The sequence below is a fragment of the Calonectris borealis genome, chromosome 2 (genome assembly GCF_964195595.1).
Source record: "Calonectris borealis chromosome 2, bCalBor7.hap1.2, whole genome shotgun sequence".
NCBI lineage: Eukaryota > Metazoa > Chordata > Aves > Procellariiformes > Procellariidae > Calonectris > Calonectris borealis.
Genome location: NC_134313.1, coordinates 52,765,705 through 52,785,437, shown reverse-complemented (window position 1 = coordinate 52,785,437; position 19,733 = coordinate 52,765,705). Strand labels below are relative to the sequence as shown.

The 19,733-nt window shown below is 43.3% G+C and overlaps 1 protein-coding gene across 1 annotated transcript in view; it reads left to right on the top strand.

Annotated features, from left to right (window-relative positions):
- Positions 1-5,154: 5,154 nt before the first annotated feature.
- Positions 5,155-19,733, top strand: part of LAMA3 (laminin subunit alpha 3) — a 120,482-nt gene continuing 105,903 nt past the window's right edge. The window contains exons 1-2 of the mRNA XM_075141977.1: positions 5,155-5,418; positions 11,323-11,475. Of these exons, the coding sequence (XP_074998078.1) occupies positions 5,155-5,418; positions 11,323-11,475 (417 nt within the window). The remainder of the gene's footprint in view (positions 5,419-11,322; positions 11,476-19,733) is intronic.

Below are 19,733 nucleotides of genomic sequence, written 5' to 3'. Positions count from 1 at the left end.
TACAAGAAATTTCTCCAAGATGAAAAAGATATTTTCATCAGAAAAGCAGAGACCAAAATGATCTTAACAGAAGACATCTTTCCTGATGAAATGCAGTGAAGCCATAGGACTTACCAGCACATAAATGTACGCTGCACCATTTTGCTGTTAAACCAGAGTGTGTGCGAGTAACCTTATTTTAGCCTAGGTGCACTGCAAAAAGCTTTTAGTAAAACTAATGAAAGTTTTCTTATAGACACAAACTGAATAATCATCATGCATAAGCATTTATGGCAGGAGGTGATAAATGCCTTATTTCCTTGATAAAAGTAGGGAGCCTAATCTGAGTTTGAAAACATTCTGGTTGGGTATTTACACTCTAGGCTACAGATGTGCTTAACTGATTATCATTTTGAAAGAGTGAAGAGAGCTCCAGTACTTTGCGGGAAGACTTCCACAGACTAAATCTTTAGGACTGGCTTCGACATAAATGCCAGATAGGAAACTTTTATGGGGGGACAAGATGCACAATTTAATCTTTCATGACCACTGAGTAGCGACTCGGATCTATCTAATCTGAGAGACTTTCTAGCTACCTGCTAGCATATTGGTTCATTATTATCTCAAAGAAAGAGCGAATTCCCACATCACCCAGTGTGGCAATGTAGGATGGTGAATGCGGTGCCTGCACAGGAATCATAGGTTTTGTTCCTACCTTTTCCACTGACCTGCTGTGCACCTCACATAGCACAGTTCACAAGTCCTCATCTGTGCTAGTTTTGCTGTCTCTTAAGTTCTGGGGTACTTGGTGCCACCTTCCCCTTCCTTTGGTAAATTCTATTAAGTAGGAGCTAATTATTACCACTAGTATTACTCACTCAGACTGTTTTTTGATGATCTCATTTTCACTGCAGGTTTCTGGTTGGTGAGCTGAATATGCCAAGTCCTAAACATTATGAAATGGCAGGATGAGGTGAGATGTGCTATACTGCACATATCAGTAAGAGAATGAAACAGATAAATTATACCAGCATGGCTATTTTGGAGCGAAGATTCTTGACTTGAAATTTTAAATCCATTCTTAAATGAACATCTTTTAAAATAGAAAGTGTGAACACAAAGAATGATCTATAATCATAACAGTGTAAATGCCTACTAATGTAACATAATCTGCTTATGTTAAAATAATACAGATCCAGTAACACTTTCAATTGCCTACATGTATTCAATAAAGTGCTCGACATCTGTCAAGTAACAAAGTCTTGCAGACAGGAGGAAACAAGGAAAGCGAACCTTATAAAGACTGAAGGAAAAAGGAGGAGAGGATTTACTGGGAGGAAAAAAGGGCAGGTAGCTGGAGAAGAGTGTTTTCTGCAGAGGGCCACTGTCTTATAAATGCTGATTGCTGAGAGCTGCCAGCTAATAAATTCGTATCTGTGTTTCTGGAACTGTAATTACAACAAAAGATGACACGAGGGAAAGATGAAGTATCATCCCATGAATTATTGATACTGACTTTTTTACCGGATGAAGTTCTACATTAGATAGCATGAGCCGGTAAGTGAAGTCAGTAAGTGCTTCTCTGTGGGTTTCTGCTGGCTTTGGATTTGGCTTAAAATAGATTAAAAAAAAAAAGGAGATACGGAGTTTATAGATTTGGAGAGTTGCTTTACAAAAAAAAGTCTCACTCCTCCATTCTCCTTGCTCTACCTTTCCTTCCTGTGGTCCTAAAGCCCTGCAGAACCAGGCTAGACTCGTGCCTGCACGTGGTCGTACCGCAGCCTGCACAATGCTATCGGAACAGGAGGACCAATCTGCTAGATAATTTCCATCTGCTAGTGACAGGCCTCTCTGTCATCTCCACATATACACCCACAGTCCTGCTCCCGTCTCCTTCCGCAGTACATGATTCACTCTGGCTTTACATAGCTCCCGGGTCTCTGCATAAAATTTTTAGTCACTTAGACCTCAAGTTATTGAGTAGCTGTGTTGGGAATGCCGCTATAAATATTTTTTTGCAATTGCTTTGAGTCAAAGGCAAAAGTTGTCATAAGATTTTTCCTAAAATCTGTCCACATCTTTAGGTATCTCTAGAGATTTTTCAAGAAAATCTAAAAGGTGGCATTTTAGTCTCTATTTCTAGAAAACACACTGAATAAAAAAAGCTTCTTTGGCATAAGTGTTTAACAAAAGGACAGAAAAATCGCCCAAAAAGCCAACAAAATCTTTTAAAATCTAGCTATCCATTAAGCGAAATGCACATAATTTTCTGAGGAAGGGAATAGGAAGATTTCTTCCTCTCTTTTTCTATGTTATAGGCTAATTTTCTGAATGTTTGCGAAGTTTCATCTGTGTTTTTAACTTTTAGGAAACCAGATCCAAGAACGTGTCACTATTTTATTGAAGTATTAGGTTCTTGCTCACGTAAGCCGTGTTTTCTCATGTGATACTTCCCAATAAATTCACTGATACTCCCTGTTTGAGAAAGGACACCTCTTGTGAGCCAGGGCTGCCTTTTGTGCTGTGCAACCTACCAGACAGCTTACAAGAATCTTCTTTTTAAAGTGACATTGCAAAGGATCTCCTGCAGCTGGATTCCTTACCTGAACTACCCACAAAACTATGCCAGAAAAATTTGTGAGGTATTATTCTGCACAAATGCAGTCAAAGGAAATTTGGAGCAGATTCTAGTAGATACAGGCTTTAGGTCTCCATCTCAAGTTCTTAGTTTAGGCACTTATTTTCTATACTTTCACAGTACATTCTGCGATTTTTTTAAAGCTTCATCAAATGTATTTGAATCACCTGGTTTATGCTCTGCTTATTCTTATTCTAGGCTTATGCTTCTCAGAAAACCCTTCCCAAGTGTTTATTTTGGAGACCAGGGACAGAGGTGCAGAAGAAGCGTTCAAAACCCAAAACATGGAAGTGCTGCTTATAATCCCCGTATATGCAGAAGCAGGGCTCTGTGCAAGAAGTGTGTCCAAACTAACTGTTATTTCTTTTACAGTTATTTCCATTTGAAGCATTCATAGAAGAAGATGCCTTGTCATTAAAATCAACAATCCCACCACTGGCGTCCAATCTGTAGGAGCGTATAGGATAACTGGAGTAAACTGATTTCCCCATTTGTCTGTTGTGACAGACAATAAGTTTCTTTCTGGTTGAAGAGGAGAAAATCTTTCATGGCTTGTTGGATATCTACAGAAGCAACATCTTTCAGAGATTGCTAACTGAATGTCCAGCCTGGAGATAATCTGACTACTCTGAAAAAGATAGTGATGATTTTGTAATCTTCATAATTGTCATCTTCATCAGTTCCTCTTAATATTGTACTTTATAATGGATTTCCCTTTAAGTACCCAAACATTTCTTTTCTACCAGGAACATGCTCTGCTCAGTTTTTATTCAATTTGATTTAATTCCTCTAACAATAAAGAGGACAAGGATGCTCAGCGAGTTAATGGACAGCAGGAAGAGCTTGCTTGCTGTGGACTTAAAGGCTACTTACACCAGATACTTCCAGATCTCCATTTGTAAAAACTGATACACTCCAAGTGTCTTAGGATTTAATAGATTTTCAAGAAATAGGTTGAAAAGACCAGTGGATATTCTATCTGATAATGGGGCATTTTGTTTAATGGAACTTGAAAATGGTGTTGCTTGTTTGTATTCAAACCTCTGATAGTTTTTATGAAGTACAAACTCTTGTAGGAAGTGACATGATGGACATGTGCAATAAGATAATTTCCTTTCCACAATGTCACAGTTGGAAAAGGAGAATACTTTTAAGCTGCTCTAGAAATCGAAAGCATTTATGGATAGAATAGCCAAATCTGATATATTTAAATTGGCAGCATGCTACATTTATGAAAACCAACTTTTACTATGGAGGACACAAAAATTGTCTCCTACAGATATGTCTCTATGGTGTGCTAAAGCCATAGTGGCACAAAACCAAGGGTGGTGATATTTTCTTGCAGACAAAATCAATAGCTTGCGGCTGGTGCTTCCTGAAATAGTATACCAAGGATCTCCCTTGCTAGTGCTGTGTGGCATGTAGCAAAGCCCTCACAAAGTTATGAAATACTTTGCTACTCACATGAATCACTATTAAAATATTAGAAGTATGTGTATCTAACCATATCTTTGTGCCTGAATCCGGCAAATTTTATTAAGAGAACTGAGCACTGGATGTGTGTGTGCATGTGGCGTTGGAAATGTGAATGGGTATGAAACTTAGGATAGCAATCCCATTAAGCAGTGCAACTCCTGATACAGATGGCATGGTTCTTAGGCCTCCTTCTCCCGCCCCAACATCCCCTCCAGCTTCTGTGTTATCCAGAGCCTGTGCCAAACACCTGGTCTAGTGGAAGGTGTGCCTACCTATGGTGGGGGGTTGGAACTAGATGATCTTTAAGGTCCCTTCCAACCCAAACCATTCTATGATGCTATGAAAAAGCCAGGAGGTTCATTGTCTGCCCTGCGTGAGCAGGAACACCCATTCCACAAGGAGCTGAGAGCACTGGGTGTGCATTGCAGCGTGCTGGCCTGGGCTGCAAGGTTTCCAGCAGCCTCAGAGCACTGAAAATGGCAAGAGGAGCTGTGATTTCTGCAGCACAGTTGCGCAGGGTGTCTTCCCAAGGACCTGCAGATAGAAGCAGGGTATACCTTGTGTGGACATAGCCCTGCGAGAGGAGAAAGCTGGGAAACCTTACTTTTACAGCCCATATGTGACATGACAGGTCACGGCTTACGAGGGTGGGATGCTCCGAGATTTCTTCACGGTCCGTTAAAAGTATTAACCCGCACACTCATCGAGGGAGGATCAGAAAGCTCCAGCTGAGCCGTGGGGTAGCGGGGTGTGTGTGTGTGTGTCATCTCTCAGCATGCCCGCGGAGCTGGGCATCACTGCACACACCCGGGGCAACCCCACCGGCCCGGGGACCCTTTTTCCCTTCCCCCACCCCCCGTCCCGCACACCCGCTCCGCCCGGCGCCCCGCACCGGGGCGGCTGCTCGTCTCGCCCCGCCCCAGCCGCGCACGGCAGGCGGGGAGGCGCGGGCAGAGCGCGGGCAGCCCCCCGCCTCCTCCCGCCGCCTCCCAGCCCGGCCCGCCCGCCCACCGCAGCTATAGGGCCGCCCTGGGGGCGGCGAGGGCAGAGCCCGGCGCAGGATGGCCGCGGCGCCGGGCTCCCCGTTCCTCTGGGCGCTCCTCCCGCCGCTCCTCACCCTCTGCTCCGCGCAGCCGGAGCCCCCCGGCGCCCGCGGGACGGGGCTCAGCCTCCACCCGCCGTACTTCAACCTGGCCGCGGCAGCCAGCATCTGGGCGACGGCCACCTGCGGCGAGGCGGCGGCGGGAGGCGGCGGCGGGCGGCCGGAGCTGTACTGCAAGCTGGTGGGGGGTCCGGCCGCCGCCCCCCTGGGGCGCGCCATCCAGGTAACCGGGCCGCCGTGTGGGGCCGGAGAGGGGTCGCGGCGCCGGGACCCCCTTCCCCTCGCACCCCGCTCCCTGTCCCGCGGTGGGGAGGGGGGGTGTCCTGGGAAGTCCCGGCCCCTCCGGGGCTGCTGGCGTTATCCTGAGGTGCGTGGTCTCATTTTCTCAAGCGTTTTCTCCTGGCTGGACGTGTGCCCCGGGCAGAGGAGGGGAGCGTGGACCAGCGGGACCCCACGCAGGGAAGCGCTGGGAGGGGTGGAGGCGGGCAGCGGCTCTGCCCGCAGGTGTCCCGGCACCCTCTGGAGACCCCCGCCCGCTGTGGGGAGCGGCTGCCCCCCCCCTCCGGCCCCGCTGCCCCAACCGCTCCCGGTGCCCGCAGTGCTGCGGACCGGGGATGCGTGAGCCGCTCGGTCCCCGGGCGCTCGGGCGCCTGGAGGTGGCTTAGGGAGTACCCAAGCGGTGTTCTGTGGCCTCAGCCCTTGGCCCGTGGTCCGGGGAGAGCAGCGTGATGCTGCTGGGAGTAAAGCGGGGAGCCTAGGGGGACGTACTGCACTGGTAACCTCTCGCTGGAGAGCGGGCATCTTTCCAGGGGGCGGCGGGAAAAAAGGTCCGGTTTTAGTCAGGTGGCTTTGTGGTATTTTACAAGCACTAAATGTGAGGCTCATCGTCTATGCCTCGCACTGCTTGTGGGAGGAAGCCAGAGATTCCTTGGGACTCTGACAGGGAAGATAAGCACACAGGGCAGTGAGGATGATGATGTTCTCTTCTAGCATAGCATGAGATTATTACACACGTTTTGTGCCAGAAACGGCAAAACTCCTGGCAAAGGGTTAATGGAAATGTATTTTTCCTTTGGTAGAAACTTGTATAAACATGTCTGTTAGAGGGTAAGGAAGGAGTAACAAATGCACCAAACTCTGATGTACTGCAATAGATGTTCAGTATCAGTTTGATCAGAACTTTGTTAAAGGGGGGACTTTCCTAAAGCCTCAGACCTTCCAAAGTTATTTTGTTTGTATTCTCTCTTGGTGGGAGGAGGAGAGAGCCAGAATGAAACTGCAATTTAAAAGGGATTGCGAAAGCTTTAAGGTCCACTTTCTGACTCCAGGCAATACAGAAAGAATGCAAGTAAACTTTTAGCATCTTGGAAGAAGGGTTAGTGTTTCGAAGTCTTAGGAGGTGTTTGTATGTTTTAATAGTGAAATAACCCGTAATATCTGGTTTCAGAAGAGGTTGCAATGAATAAGAGTGTTTTTCTTCTCATTTTGTAATGGGGACAGATGCTCAAGAGAGGGGGAGAGGACTAAAAAGGTGCAGCGTATGTACTTGTCATGTGCCAGAAGGGAGCATGCACCATCACACAGCCTGCCCTCACAGTTCGTTAGGCAGCCACAGCCAGCAGCGTGCTTTGCCTCGAACTTCTCCCTGCCGTGCCTTCCTGCCTCCCCATGAAATCTCAGTTTACCTTACATCTGTGTAGGGCCCTCCATCATAAAAAGCTCAAAGTGCTTTGGAGATGCTTACAGGCTGAGTAATACACAGTTTTACTAATAAGAAAACAGGGTCACAGGTATTACATGCTTAAACTAAGGTTACAAAAAAAGGTTGTGATGATCAGGAAACTGCTTGGTCCTCTGTTTCTAACACACCTCTGAAGTTTAGGCATTCATCCCTCCATACTGAAGGCAACACCCATGTTTAAAGTTGCCTGAAACAACCATGCCACCAGGTGAATGGCAAGCCCAATTAATCTCTCAGCAACATGCTATAGCCCACTGCTGCAGAGAAACCTCATACTTACATGCCTTGGAATATCAGAAATCACAGTATAACAAAAATCAGCCAAAGCAAACATCAGATAAACACGTCAAGCAAGCAGAATGAAGCCTGTTGTGTGATGCACGTTGCCATTGATGTTTTTTTTTAATTGTTCCCTTTATATACCGACACCCAACTGAAATGAGGGTTTGCTGTAAATAGGAAGAAGCTAGAAAGGGGGAGGAGTTCCTCTTGTTAAATATTTGCCTTACAGGTCCTAGGTTAGAGGGCAGTTATGGTTCATGCCTGATTCGCATTCCCAGAAGGACTACTGATAGCTCAGCCCTGGCACAAGGAAGCATGTTGTGCCTCTTACAGCGTTTGTGTAAGCACGGATACAGCAGCGTCTCTCTCCAGTTTTAACAAAGCCCCATTGAGATACATAACATGAATACTTGTGTGGTTTACCAGTAGTTGTTGTGGTTCAAGAAGGGTTGGAAATTCTTTCAAAAGGCCAGGGAAATCCAGCCATGGAAAATGCGATAACAGCACAATGTATGTATTATCAAGCCACTCCACCTCACAAGTTCAAAGACACTGTAAATAAGAGAATCTCTTATTTTGTGGAAAGCTGGAGAGGAGTGCATTAAACTCTTACAGAGGCTGAGCTTACATAGAAGGATTTCAAATCAGTGTAAGTATTCACATGTTTCTTAAGAGTCTGAGGGAAGGTCATATGGCTTTTACATAAAGTGATAGGTGTAATAGCCACTGTGTCAGGCCAGTTCAAGCTAAAGCAATGCCGTACACTTGAGTGACTCACTTTTGGGGTCTCTACAAGGGTGGATTGCGACTGTTGCTCTATGAATAGGGAAATTGGAAAGAAGGTGCAGAGGGTGATCCTCCTTCTGACGAAGGGAGCAGGCAGCTCTTTGGCACTGCTATCCCAAGCACTGAAAATAAGGCAAAGAGAGGAAGAGCAGCCCCAGCTTCATTTCCACTGCCTTGCCATTGGCCTCTCTCGTTCAGCTTGTCATTTGGTGATGTGTCTTTTAATAAAGCCCGTAGTACCTGGCAAATCCAGAAAGAGCATTTGGAGGTCGTTTAAAGCTCTTCCGCGAGGTGATCGGTGGGGTGGACGGTCCCTTCACGGGCAGCTCAACCGAGGCTCTTAAGGCAGTGCTGGACATACGCTGTGGAAAACAGTATGTTTCCCTTATTTAGCACATAGGCAAGTGGGACAATGACTTAATAAGAACAGTGTTGAGTGAAGAGATGTACTGCAGTGTAAAATATTTCAGCAACTGATAGATAAGTGGCATGCCTGGTTTTGCCTGCCAATCTGTTTGCAGTGGTGAGCGGGTGTGAATTAAAGTTTAACTGCATACCTGTCCTGCCCTGCCAGCGGGCGCAGAACTGCTAGGTATTAAATAGTGAACAGATCCTTCATTGTTGTCACTTTCTAAAACTTACCGGCGAGACATTTTCATCCCTGGGTGTCTCTGGTCCACACCGGCGTGTTTCAGTGAACTCCTTCATGCAGTTCCAGTTTTCTCCTTCGCTCAGGAGAACCAGGCGAAAGGAGGGTAACAAGGTCACCAGCAAATGCACACCTGCCTGCCTGATGAACTGCAGCCAAAATCAAACAAAGTCTGGAGGCCCAGTCTCCTGGAATGGAGACGTGTCCTGTAGCAGACAGGCTGAGCACGGCGTGCCTGAGATACTGCCAGTGGGAAGCAGGGAAGGCTGCTCTGTCCAATAATTTATTTTCTTTCATTTTTTGTTTTGCTGCCTTGTTGGCAGGGTTGCTGGAATGTACTTTAAATAACTGAAACTCCAGCTGTTGCAATGAAATTCTTTGAATTATGTGCCCAAAAAGAAAAAGATGGTATCTTGAGTTCAGATCAAGTGCTCTGGTACACTGAAATCACATAGGTGCATGTAAATGTAACACTTCCGTTTAATACTCCCCATTGTTTTCTGCTCATTCAGCCTTTCTTGGAGGCTGTTTCCAGATCAGAGCTGAAACTGCCGTAGCAGCAACTGCTTCCTGTGTATTTCCAGCCTGATCATTGTGAACGTGAATTTAGATCTAAAGACCATGTTTCGTGCACATTATAAAACTGTTTAGGGAAGCTTGTACTGTTGTAACGTATATATGTCAGAACTCCAAGTATATATTTGTCAGGAAAGATGCTCTGATGTGGTGGTGACTGCAGTTGTTGGTGCATAGATTGATTTCTCAATGTATTGATTTTGCCGATAGTGACACGATGTTCTTTGTCGTCACTGCAGAAACTGGCAACGTTGCCTGTAGCTAGTATGGGCTGATGTGGTGTCTGCTGCAGCAAACTGTATCTGAATCCAGCAGTGTCCTGGCATATTGTAGTTTGTACGAAAATCAGCCAAACCATCTTCTCTAACAGAGCTGGAGGAGAATCGTGTTATAACATGACCCCAGACATAGTTAACCAACCTATGTGTGTGAGGATTTAGTAAGTCTCTAAACTACTCCTTGAATTCTCAAGAGTTGACACCAGGTTGACACCTGCAGTGCTGAATCAGAACATCTAATAGTAGCCACTTCTTCTGGAAACATCATCATACTCTGAGCTTTCTGGAAGAGCAGGATGAGGATGGAACCATTGCTAGATGTAGATGCTGAGATTGTCACTACTGATGCAGAAATATTCAGTGAACATCTATGTTTTGTACTTAAAAGACACAAGGTGGTGTATTTGTATCACATGAGAATGATGAAGTCGTTTCCAATCCGTTAGTAACTATGGCAGATGTTAAACAAATTCTGCTAGAGATAAACATCTTAAATTTACCAAGCTTGCAAGACTGTACCCAGCAAGAACGTGAGAGCGCTAATGTTATTCCTCTATGAAAAGTGGACAAGTATGATTGCTCCAGTTACTTTACACTGGTTAGTCTGACAGCAGCGACAAACAAAATAATGGCAGTTATATGGGATTCTGTTAGTACTTAAAAGGTAGGAATATACTTCATGCCAGGCAACATGGTTTGTGGAAACAATAAAAGATTTGTCACATCTTTTTGGTGAAAATATGCTTAGCTGATAAAGAGAATGATGCAAATACTACCGTATTTAAAACATGGGTCCAACACAGTGTCAGGACCTCAAGCAACTGTCCGACTGAAGTAACCGTTAAGAGGTACTGCCATTTAATGAAAATGTCATTTTTCTGTTGGGGTTCTACAAAGATCTGTGCCTGGCACAGTTTAGCATTTTCATTGATTATTTCCACCCAGTGACTGGAGTAAGAAGTGAATGGGACACTGAAAAGATCCCTTAATAACTGATTACAACGCTTCAGCACTAATCTTAGTAGACTAAAACGCAGTTTCTTGAAGATAAAAATACTGCTTGTGGGGCAAGCCAAGATGCCAAATTACAAGACAATTAAGTTTCCTGAAATTTATTCATCATCATTGTACTGAAGAGTACAAAGAGCTTTAGAGACTATCAAAGAGAGATTATCAGGGCATCTCTGGAGTGTGGCTTTAGTTGTGGACTGGGAATTGGGCGGTAACTTCTGCAAATGAAGATACAATGGGATTCTTTGAAGGGAAACTTAAGGGGAACACTCTATAGGATCCATTGCATTTTCCACAAGTACATATTGTTCAGAAGTCTCTGATCCAGAATGTATTATAATGGCACGAAAAAAATGAAAGCTGTATTATAAAATTGTAACACGAAACTTACAGGCAAGTAACAGAGTATTTTTTATGGTTTTATTAATATCAGGCTATGTACATATGAGAATATTTCACGGTCTTTTAGGAGAATTGAGGATAATTTGTGTGTTGGTCTTAATCCAGTTTTAAAAATCTTTGTTTCATTAATTTCCTGCAGACACCCCTGCAGACATAATATAGGTAATTTCACCAAAGTACCGATAAATTCATTAATAAAGAAAGACTTATTGTAGTTTCCTTAAAGAGATTTCTGAAATTTTAGTTTGTAACATAAAATTTAGTGTGTTTCAGGATATAAGTGTGTAATTTAACTGTAATTTTTAGTCAACGCTCTAGTTCAGAATCTCAATCAACAATAGCGCGCGTCTGCAGTGCATAAGATTTCAACTGAGACCATCTTTTTAATTTATTGTGTTTCAGGGACAGTTTTGTGATTACTGCAATGCTGCTGATCCCAGTAAAGCTCACCCGGTAACCAACGCAATTGATGGCACGGAGCGCTGGTGGCAAAGTCCTCCTCTTTCTATGGGCTTGAAGTACAACGAAGTCAATGTCACTTTAGATCTGGGACAGGTAAGTGCATGAGCTGTTGGGTGAGGTTTGATCATTTGTTGCATTTATATACAAGCTTTGCAATTGGGAGAGATGTTTGAACCGATGATTTCAACTTCCGACACCACACCTTTTTTATCCGGTTTATGTTCTGTATTTTTTCACCAAGTTAACTTCATTAAAGTGATTATCTTCCTTGGGAATTTTGATGATGTGCCAATCTGGCCACCAGCATCACACAGGTTCAATGACTTTGTGCTTTCTTGCGCAGATACTGTAATTTATTAACCTGATGTTACCAGGGGGATTGATCAGTTGAAACTGGGGCTCTACATTCCATTTCATATTCTCCTTTTCCGTGAGCCCACAGAAATATTTCATGATCTCTTACCATACACGCGTTTTGAGAATAATGTTTGGAGTCTGCTTTTGCCTCAGGGGTCCTTCTGGTTTCTCTGTCATCCAGCAGGATCTTCAAGACAGACAGTTTCTTAGAACAGAAAAATAATTATAACATGGTCTAAAAGGGAAGGGACAGCAAAACCAGTGTAATATGAATTCGTAATATGACAGTAACATGAACACCTGCATTTCCTCTGCAGGCGATAGGCAAGTAGCTAACAGTAAAGCCTCTGTATTTGTATTTTAAGTCATAGGGATGGATTCTCAGCTGCCATAATTGGGCACTGATCCAGTGAAATTAGTTACGCTCTGCAAGTTCACACCAGCTGAAAATACATGGCTATAAATATATGTTGGGGGCTGCAAAATATACATATGCATATATATTTTGGACAGTAGTAACTGTTTACTGACTGGTTATATAGGACAGGATTTGACAGCAAGGGGAGAAATAACTAAGGAAAAAAGTTTCTCTGTGAGACACAACTGCCATTTTATTGGGGATCCAGGTGCAAACCGTTTTACCTCTTCTGTTACATGGGTTTTTAATGCTCCTGACCAGAATGGTTCTCATTTTTAGGAGATCTTAAGTCTGTGGTTTTGGATCCAGTATACCAGCAGTGCAGACAACTTAAGATAGAGAATGTCGGCTGTTAAACTAAACTACTGTGATTTTTGAATTTGCATTTCTATTAATTAAATTAATAACACGCCTGTTTTCTTGGTTGTTTTTGAAACCACGAAAGAAGGGAGAGCTATGTAGAAGCTGATGAATTTTTAGGCCACGGCGTCCACGTTAGCCTAGCACACGGTGGTCGGACCTATCTCTGAGCTGTGTTGCTCTTTCTGTTACACTGTAGATTTGAGAGGCGTTGCATCCCCTGATGCCTTGTGCTCCTGTGAAGTGAGTTGCTCATTCTTTCCCAGCAAACTGTAGGGAAGCGTATCTTTCAGGCCGGGCATACAGAGTAGGGACACGGAATGCGGAGCAGGGTGCTATGAATAGGCACGGGAAGGCAATCACCTCCCAGTAAAGCAGACCTTACCTTCTGAGCTGCTTGCATCCATCGTGGTGTCTGCAGGACGCAGGATTAGGTTGCAGGCTGTAATTTGTCTTGCAGTGTAGTCCAGCGTATTTGTGACCAACACCTGTGCATCATCATCATCCACTTGTGTAGCACGTTGCTCCATCCAAAACTTCTGTTCCCACTGTGTACTTGTTAGCTTCTTTGGAGGACCTACTGACAGACGCTTTATCTTTTATGTGTTGAGTAAACTTCTGAGAAACCTCCTTCCTTCAGAGGAAGGGTGTGGACTGTGTGCCCTCTTCTCATGGGACTCCTTGGAGACCAACCGCTACATGCTAAAATTCTTGTAGTTATTAAAGGATTTCTTAGCAGGAGCCTGTGTGTTTCTCTTTGCTCTGGTACCACTTGGAAAGGCGACTCTGAACTCCCTCACTTGGAAATGAGGGAAACCTAAGGCAAAGGTCAAAATGACTTCAGGTCTTGTGATCAGGAAGGGATAATTTTAGTTGGTGGATGGATGAGGGTTTAGTAGGATTCATGTGATTTTGGTTTTGTTTTTTTTTTTTCCACTTCACAGACGTTATCTCATATCTGTGTTCGGTTAGTTAAACCTTAATCTCAGAATTTGTTTGAACTTGAGATTCACTTTTGACATTTTGCCTAGTATTCTCACACCTCAAATTCATATGGTAGTGCACAATCCTAATAATGAAGAAGAAAATTAAACGCTGTGACAGAGTAAGTCTACTCAAGCGAACAGGTAAACACTGAGACCCCAATTCACCTTACCTTATTTCAGGGTCCTAAAAATTAAGAGCTTAGTGTGTGTTAGTGATGCAAACTTTCTTAGTAGTTGACAGAGACAGAAATCTTCAGAGTGCAATTCCCCCTCAAGTGAGTTAAAATGGAGGTTTTGGTCTTCAAGGAAAAATAAATGTTCTTAAAGTTAGATGTATGCCTAAATACCGTGCATAACCACAGGCTGTAATATTGAAAAGATAGCAGGGATGTAGTTTTCCTCATTGAGTAGTTGTCCTGTTCTTCATTTTGACACAAGACACCTTTTTCTGCGAACAAAATATGGAAATGTTTTTGCTTGTGCAAAACATGACAAAGAGTAAGGTACATATGCGTGCAGGGAAGCAATGACTGAGTTGTAAGTTGGTCATCAAATACTCACAATTAGAGGAAGCAGGACTTAGTGCAATGTCAAAAGCTTTTGATTTGCTGCGTTCCTGCCATTATATCTTTAAGACTGAGAGCGGAGTCCCAGTGGAGCCTTTTGCCGTGGTCTGACAACAATATTTAATTGAATAGTTGCACCATGATGGACGTTTGAACGCTCACTACCATGGAGCTGGAACCGAACACCCACCTGCTGCCGTTTTTATTTCACAAGGGCTAGGGGTGATTTTGAAAGTCAAAATCCCTTCAGGATATTAAATCTTTCTGCTAGAAAAATGCTCATTTTGCTGTACTTTGTAATATGAGAAAAAGCAAAAACCTTAAAGCAAAAGCCCTGCTTTACTTCCCTTTCTGACTTGTATATAGTTACACTTCTACACTTCTAATCAATCACAGTCCTTCTGAATAATAATTATAATGTTGATCCCTGAGGCAGTCTCTCCATCCTATTAGCATGCCTGCTTATATTGTGGCTACTCCTGACTTGTTTAAAATATTTGGATCAAATGAAGTCTCCTTTATTCCTTTAATTGGTCCTGATTTTCCCAACATAGTTTTCAACATATTTTAAACTTCTGAATCCAGCATGTCTGACTGAAGTTCATTGCCCTTCCCCTGACTCTTTGGATTGCCTAATTCTAGCAGGTGTGCCCTCATCTTTGGCTTTCTTAATCCTCAGCAGGTATGACAGTACTATTCCCCCAGGTATTTTTCTGAACTCTGTCTTCAGAAGTAGAAGATGAAGGTTCAGGATAACATGATAGCATATGGTGAAAAATAAATGTTACACTTCAAAAAGCGTAGTCCACAAATTTTATTGTTGCTTTTAGTTATGTGTCATTTCTTTACTGTGCTTTTGTGGCAATAATATAGTGCTGAAAGACTCGGACTCTGTGAAATCTTGTGCACTAATATGTTGAATAGTTTTTATGTAGCGATATTATTAGTAACTGCTGTAAATTAAAGGCACACAGTGGAATGTAATGTCCAAATTAGTACTTTTATTAGGGAGGGAGGGAAACTCAACTATAAATTTAAGATAAATGGTATTCCTGTGGAGGACTTGATGCTTTTATGTTATCTGCCATTAAAGCATGTAAACATTTTGTAAAAAAAGCCTAGCAGTTTGGCAAATCTTCTGAGTTGCTTTTATATGGTAGGTATTTCTAATGAGTTTAATTTTTGTATTTGATAGCAATCCTTTATGTGCATAGCTTTATAAACAGTATTTGTTGTTAGGAATATTAATCAGCTATTGCTAACTATTGTTATTAAAAACAATTGTTCTTAACTTATGAAAGATTGACATAATTTCTTAAAATGTGTCTGAAGTTACAGCTAATTTAATGCCATTCTGTGAAATATAACGTGTCCTGTAGGCCCTTCTCCTCTAGGGAGAAACTGTCAAGGTGGTGGGAGATTTATCGTAAGCTGCATTGAACTCGGCTTCCAAAAATTGCATTCATTGTGCTTGACTATTGGAGACTTTATATTACCGCTGACCCTGAAATTAGGCCTAGCTCTGGTGTGGAATTGCGTAACCTCTATAATAACACCGAGAAGCCCTACAGATTGGGGCACGAGAACCACCGCATAAAGCTTCTGCGGTCCTGCAGGACTGCCCCAGCAGTGAGGCAAAGCCTCTCCCCTGGAACCCCTGCACAGCTCTGCCTCCGCAGCCGCACTGACCCCTGCTCTGCTCTTGTGGTTCACACGGGGGAGAACAGGGGCCTTTAGGTCTGGGGAAGGTATGATATTGTCCCTGCAATATCCAAAAATGGGGATGCTAACATCATAGAGAATCTTCGGTTACTTCGTATTAGAGAACTCTGGTTCTGAGTATTTCAGTTTGTGCAGGAAGCTGATTTGGGATCATGCCACAAAACACGATGCTTTGAAGCTAGTCGATTTTGGCTCATACCACAGTAAGGTGAATCTGCTTGCGAACTCTAGTTTAACACAACTTCAGCTGATCAAGAAGCAGCTGTCTGATAAAAGTTTCTAAAAGTTGTATCAGGTAACGGAAGCTCCATTTATTCCTCAGTCACACTACAAGCAGCTCATTCTGAGCTGAGCTGCCAGCCCTAATCAGGGAAGTACCCTAACTACATCCTTTCTTGCTCATGTATTATCCTTTAAGATGTAGTCAATGTGTTGTGTTTTCTTAAAGCTTTAATTAAAGACCTTTTGAATGGCTCAGTAATTTTTTTCATATGTTTGCATTAATAGATCTATGTCATTGGCTTTAAAATGTGTTTTGGTATTAATTTGGTATTATTCTCAAAATGTACAGAAAAAAAATCTTTCAAGTCTTGCTCTCCTTAGCTTTCCTGACACTGTCTTCCTCCAGTTCTTCTTCAGCATCCCTTTAGGAAGGTCTTTGTTCCCACTCTAATCTCACTTCCCTCCACGTCTGTGCTTCTGCTTCTCCCACCTCCCTTCCTATGCCCATTCCTACATGTTGCTTTCATTTTGTGATATGTTGTCCTAAATACCTCACTTTCAACTCGATATAGTAAAAGCAGCACCTCTGCTGATAGCCTCCAACCCGCCACACTTCCCTGTGTTTCCTTTCAGCGCTGACAGTATTACTGTTTTTTTTTCTTTGGACTTCAGCCCTCATAAGGGGATGTTTCTCTCCTGGACAACTGAGATCTGAATCGTACAAATCCTCTCCCATATGAATAGCTTCAGTGTTCTGTGAAGAAATAGGCCATATGTAAGAAATAATCATGAGCATTGAGTTGGTCTTTGTCCAAATCCCAATGGAGAAGTGGCTGCATGAGAAATTTCAGGATAATAACTGACAATCATTGATGTATTTGCCTGCAGCCTTGGCAAAAAGACCAAGGGCTGATTGAACCTGGACAATGGACTACCCTTTGCTTTCTGGAAGCATTCCTTCCTTCCAGAATACTGCCTGTGAAGTGTGGAGAGACTGTGATGAAGAAAAGACTTAACATCTCCAGACGTATCAATAAGGCATATTCACAGGCTCCGACTTGCATAACTAAATAGGCTTTTTAGCATCAGTGGCTAATTAAATGAAAAAGTGTTATGAATACAACATGTACAGTGCTAACTGAACAATGTTGGAGGTCCTGTGCTTATTCCTGGCTTCTGCACCCCAGACTGTGAAGCTGGCATGCAAGGAATGACTTTGGCATGCTGTGCAGTGGGAGCCTCTCCTGTCGCTGTTTACGCGCTGTTAGCATTGCTGTATATACCTGTACGCAGTTAAACTGAATGGAACACATTCAGTGGATCTAATGCCTCTCAGATACTACCCACAGGGGATTTTCTCTGCACCTCTGCGATAGCTACTTTTCCAGATACCCAGAAGAGTATTTGGCAACTGCCAGAAAGGCTGGGTCAGCTCCCTCTAGTTGGCATTTTTTTATATTACAGTTTCATCTGCAAAATACATTGTTGGGGTTTGCCAAATACTGAGTGTCAGGAGTGTTTTATTAAGTTTCTGGATCTGCAAGTGTGCCTCAAGTCCTACTGAGAGGTTGTTGAAGAAAGGGGGCGCTGACTTCTTTGCAACCTCAAGAAATCAAAGCCTTTAATTTTAACCAGAGTGCACGGGATTTTTATTTCATTTAAAAAGATTGTTACTTTTATGGCTTGGTCTTTGAGAAAAATCAGTGCTCAAGACCTTAAGGCTTCATTGCATTAAGAAACTAATGGACATGCACATGCCAACCCTCTGCAGCCAGTGGCACTAAGGTGTGTTCTGGAGCAGGTGCTAAGCACAGTTCACGCTTCCTTGAATCCCACTCCTGCATCAGCCCACATCTGAGAGGTTTAGTTTATGTACTGAATGATCATCAGATTTCTGCCTCTTTCTCACTTTCTTTACTGACATATCCAGCAAGTAGAGAAAGGTTGCGTGTCTGCTAATGCGGGGCATCTTTTGCAGAGGTCCTTCAGTGCAGGGACCTCACTATCTTCTGAGTAATGTGCAATGCCAACCACAGCGTCATTATTCAAGGTAATGTCAGAAGCCTAGAAGAACAGTCATATTATGTTGAGGGAAGTTTTGGTGGTGTAGATATATCTGCTAATAGTCTGAGGAAATACCATCCTGCTAGAAACAGCTGTTCTCTGTACTTCCACAATTCCACCCCTTCCACAATGGGGGTGCTGGTCGACAGCCGGCTGAACATGAGCCAGCAGTGTGCCCAGGTGGCCAAGAAGGCCAAGGGCATCCTGGCCTGTATCAGAAATAGTGTGGCCAGCAGGAGTAGGGAGGTGATCGTGCCCCTGTACTCGGCACTGGTGAGGCCGCACCTCGAATCCTGTGTTCAGTTTTGGGCCCCTCACTACAAGAAGGACATGGAGGTGCTGGAGCGTGTCCAGAGGAGGGCAACGAAGCTGGTGAAGGGCCTGGAGCACAAGTCTTATGAGGAGCGGCTGAGGGAACTGGGGCTGTTTAGTCTGGAGAAGAGGAGGCTGAGGGGAGACCTCATTGCGCTCTACAACTACCTGAAAGGAGGTTGTAGCGAGGTGGGTGTTGGTCTCTTCTGCCAAGTAACCAGCGATAGGACGAGAGGAAATGGCCTCAAGTTGCGCCAAGGGAGGTTTAGATTGAACATTAGGAAAAATTTCTTTACTGCAAGAGTGGTCAGGCCTTGGAACAGGCTGCCCAGCGAAGTGGTTGAGTCACCATCCCTGGAGGTATTTAAAAGACGTGTAGATGAGGCGCTTAGGGACATGGTGTAGTGGGCATGGTGGTGTTGGGTTGATGGTTGGACACGATGATCTTAGAGGTCTTTTCCAACCTGTATGATTCTATGAATTCAAATTACCTGAAGAAGGATTGTTGTGGTATCTTTTTGAACACATCTTGAGATCTATAGAATGCCTCAGATAGATGGTCTACCTGACTTCAGTTGTGTTCTTGTTATTACCACGCTCCAGGACTTTTTATTCTTCATGAGCCAAAAAGGGAGAACAATCCTTTCCTACAGGTGCAGCACACAGCAGAATGAGCGTTCAGAACATAATGTGGGTTTTTTTGGACTAGTTTATGTCCAGCACTTAACTAACAAGTCATTTCAGTATTTTAGTATTCTGTTTTGAGTTTATGGTGGTAGGAATGGAGGAAAATATGCTATACTTTTGTGTATGCATGTCTAACTTTCTTCCATTTGCTTACGTATTTTAGGATTCAAACAAATCTTGGAAATTCCTCTATATAAAGAGTTGTTTAAACTTTTAAGGAGAAAATAGAGAAGAGATTTGAAATGAATCTTATTGCAATTTTTAGAATTCTTATGAGGATGCAATGGGTCATAGGAAATTTTCTTTCTGTTGCGTTAAAATAAGTAGTGTGCATGCCGTTAAAGATCATGAATATGGTATCATTCACAATAATGGTACAGTGTGATTCTCAATCAGTTTACATGAGTTCTTTTAATACAGTCTTAAATTCACCTGTAAGGGCTTCTATAGAAATGTTTCTGTCTTTATAAAGTAATGTTGGTAATTCCTAACACGGAATTGTAATTTCCATTCTCAGATGAGGAAGACATTTTTCTCATTCTTAGTGTGCCTTCATTTTCGCCACTTTATCCTTTAGATGCTTATGAAAGGTTATAGTCCAGGGTGGCACTGATGTATAAATGGGCATGTCTCATATTTCTTCAGCAGTGCGGAAGC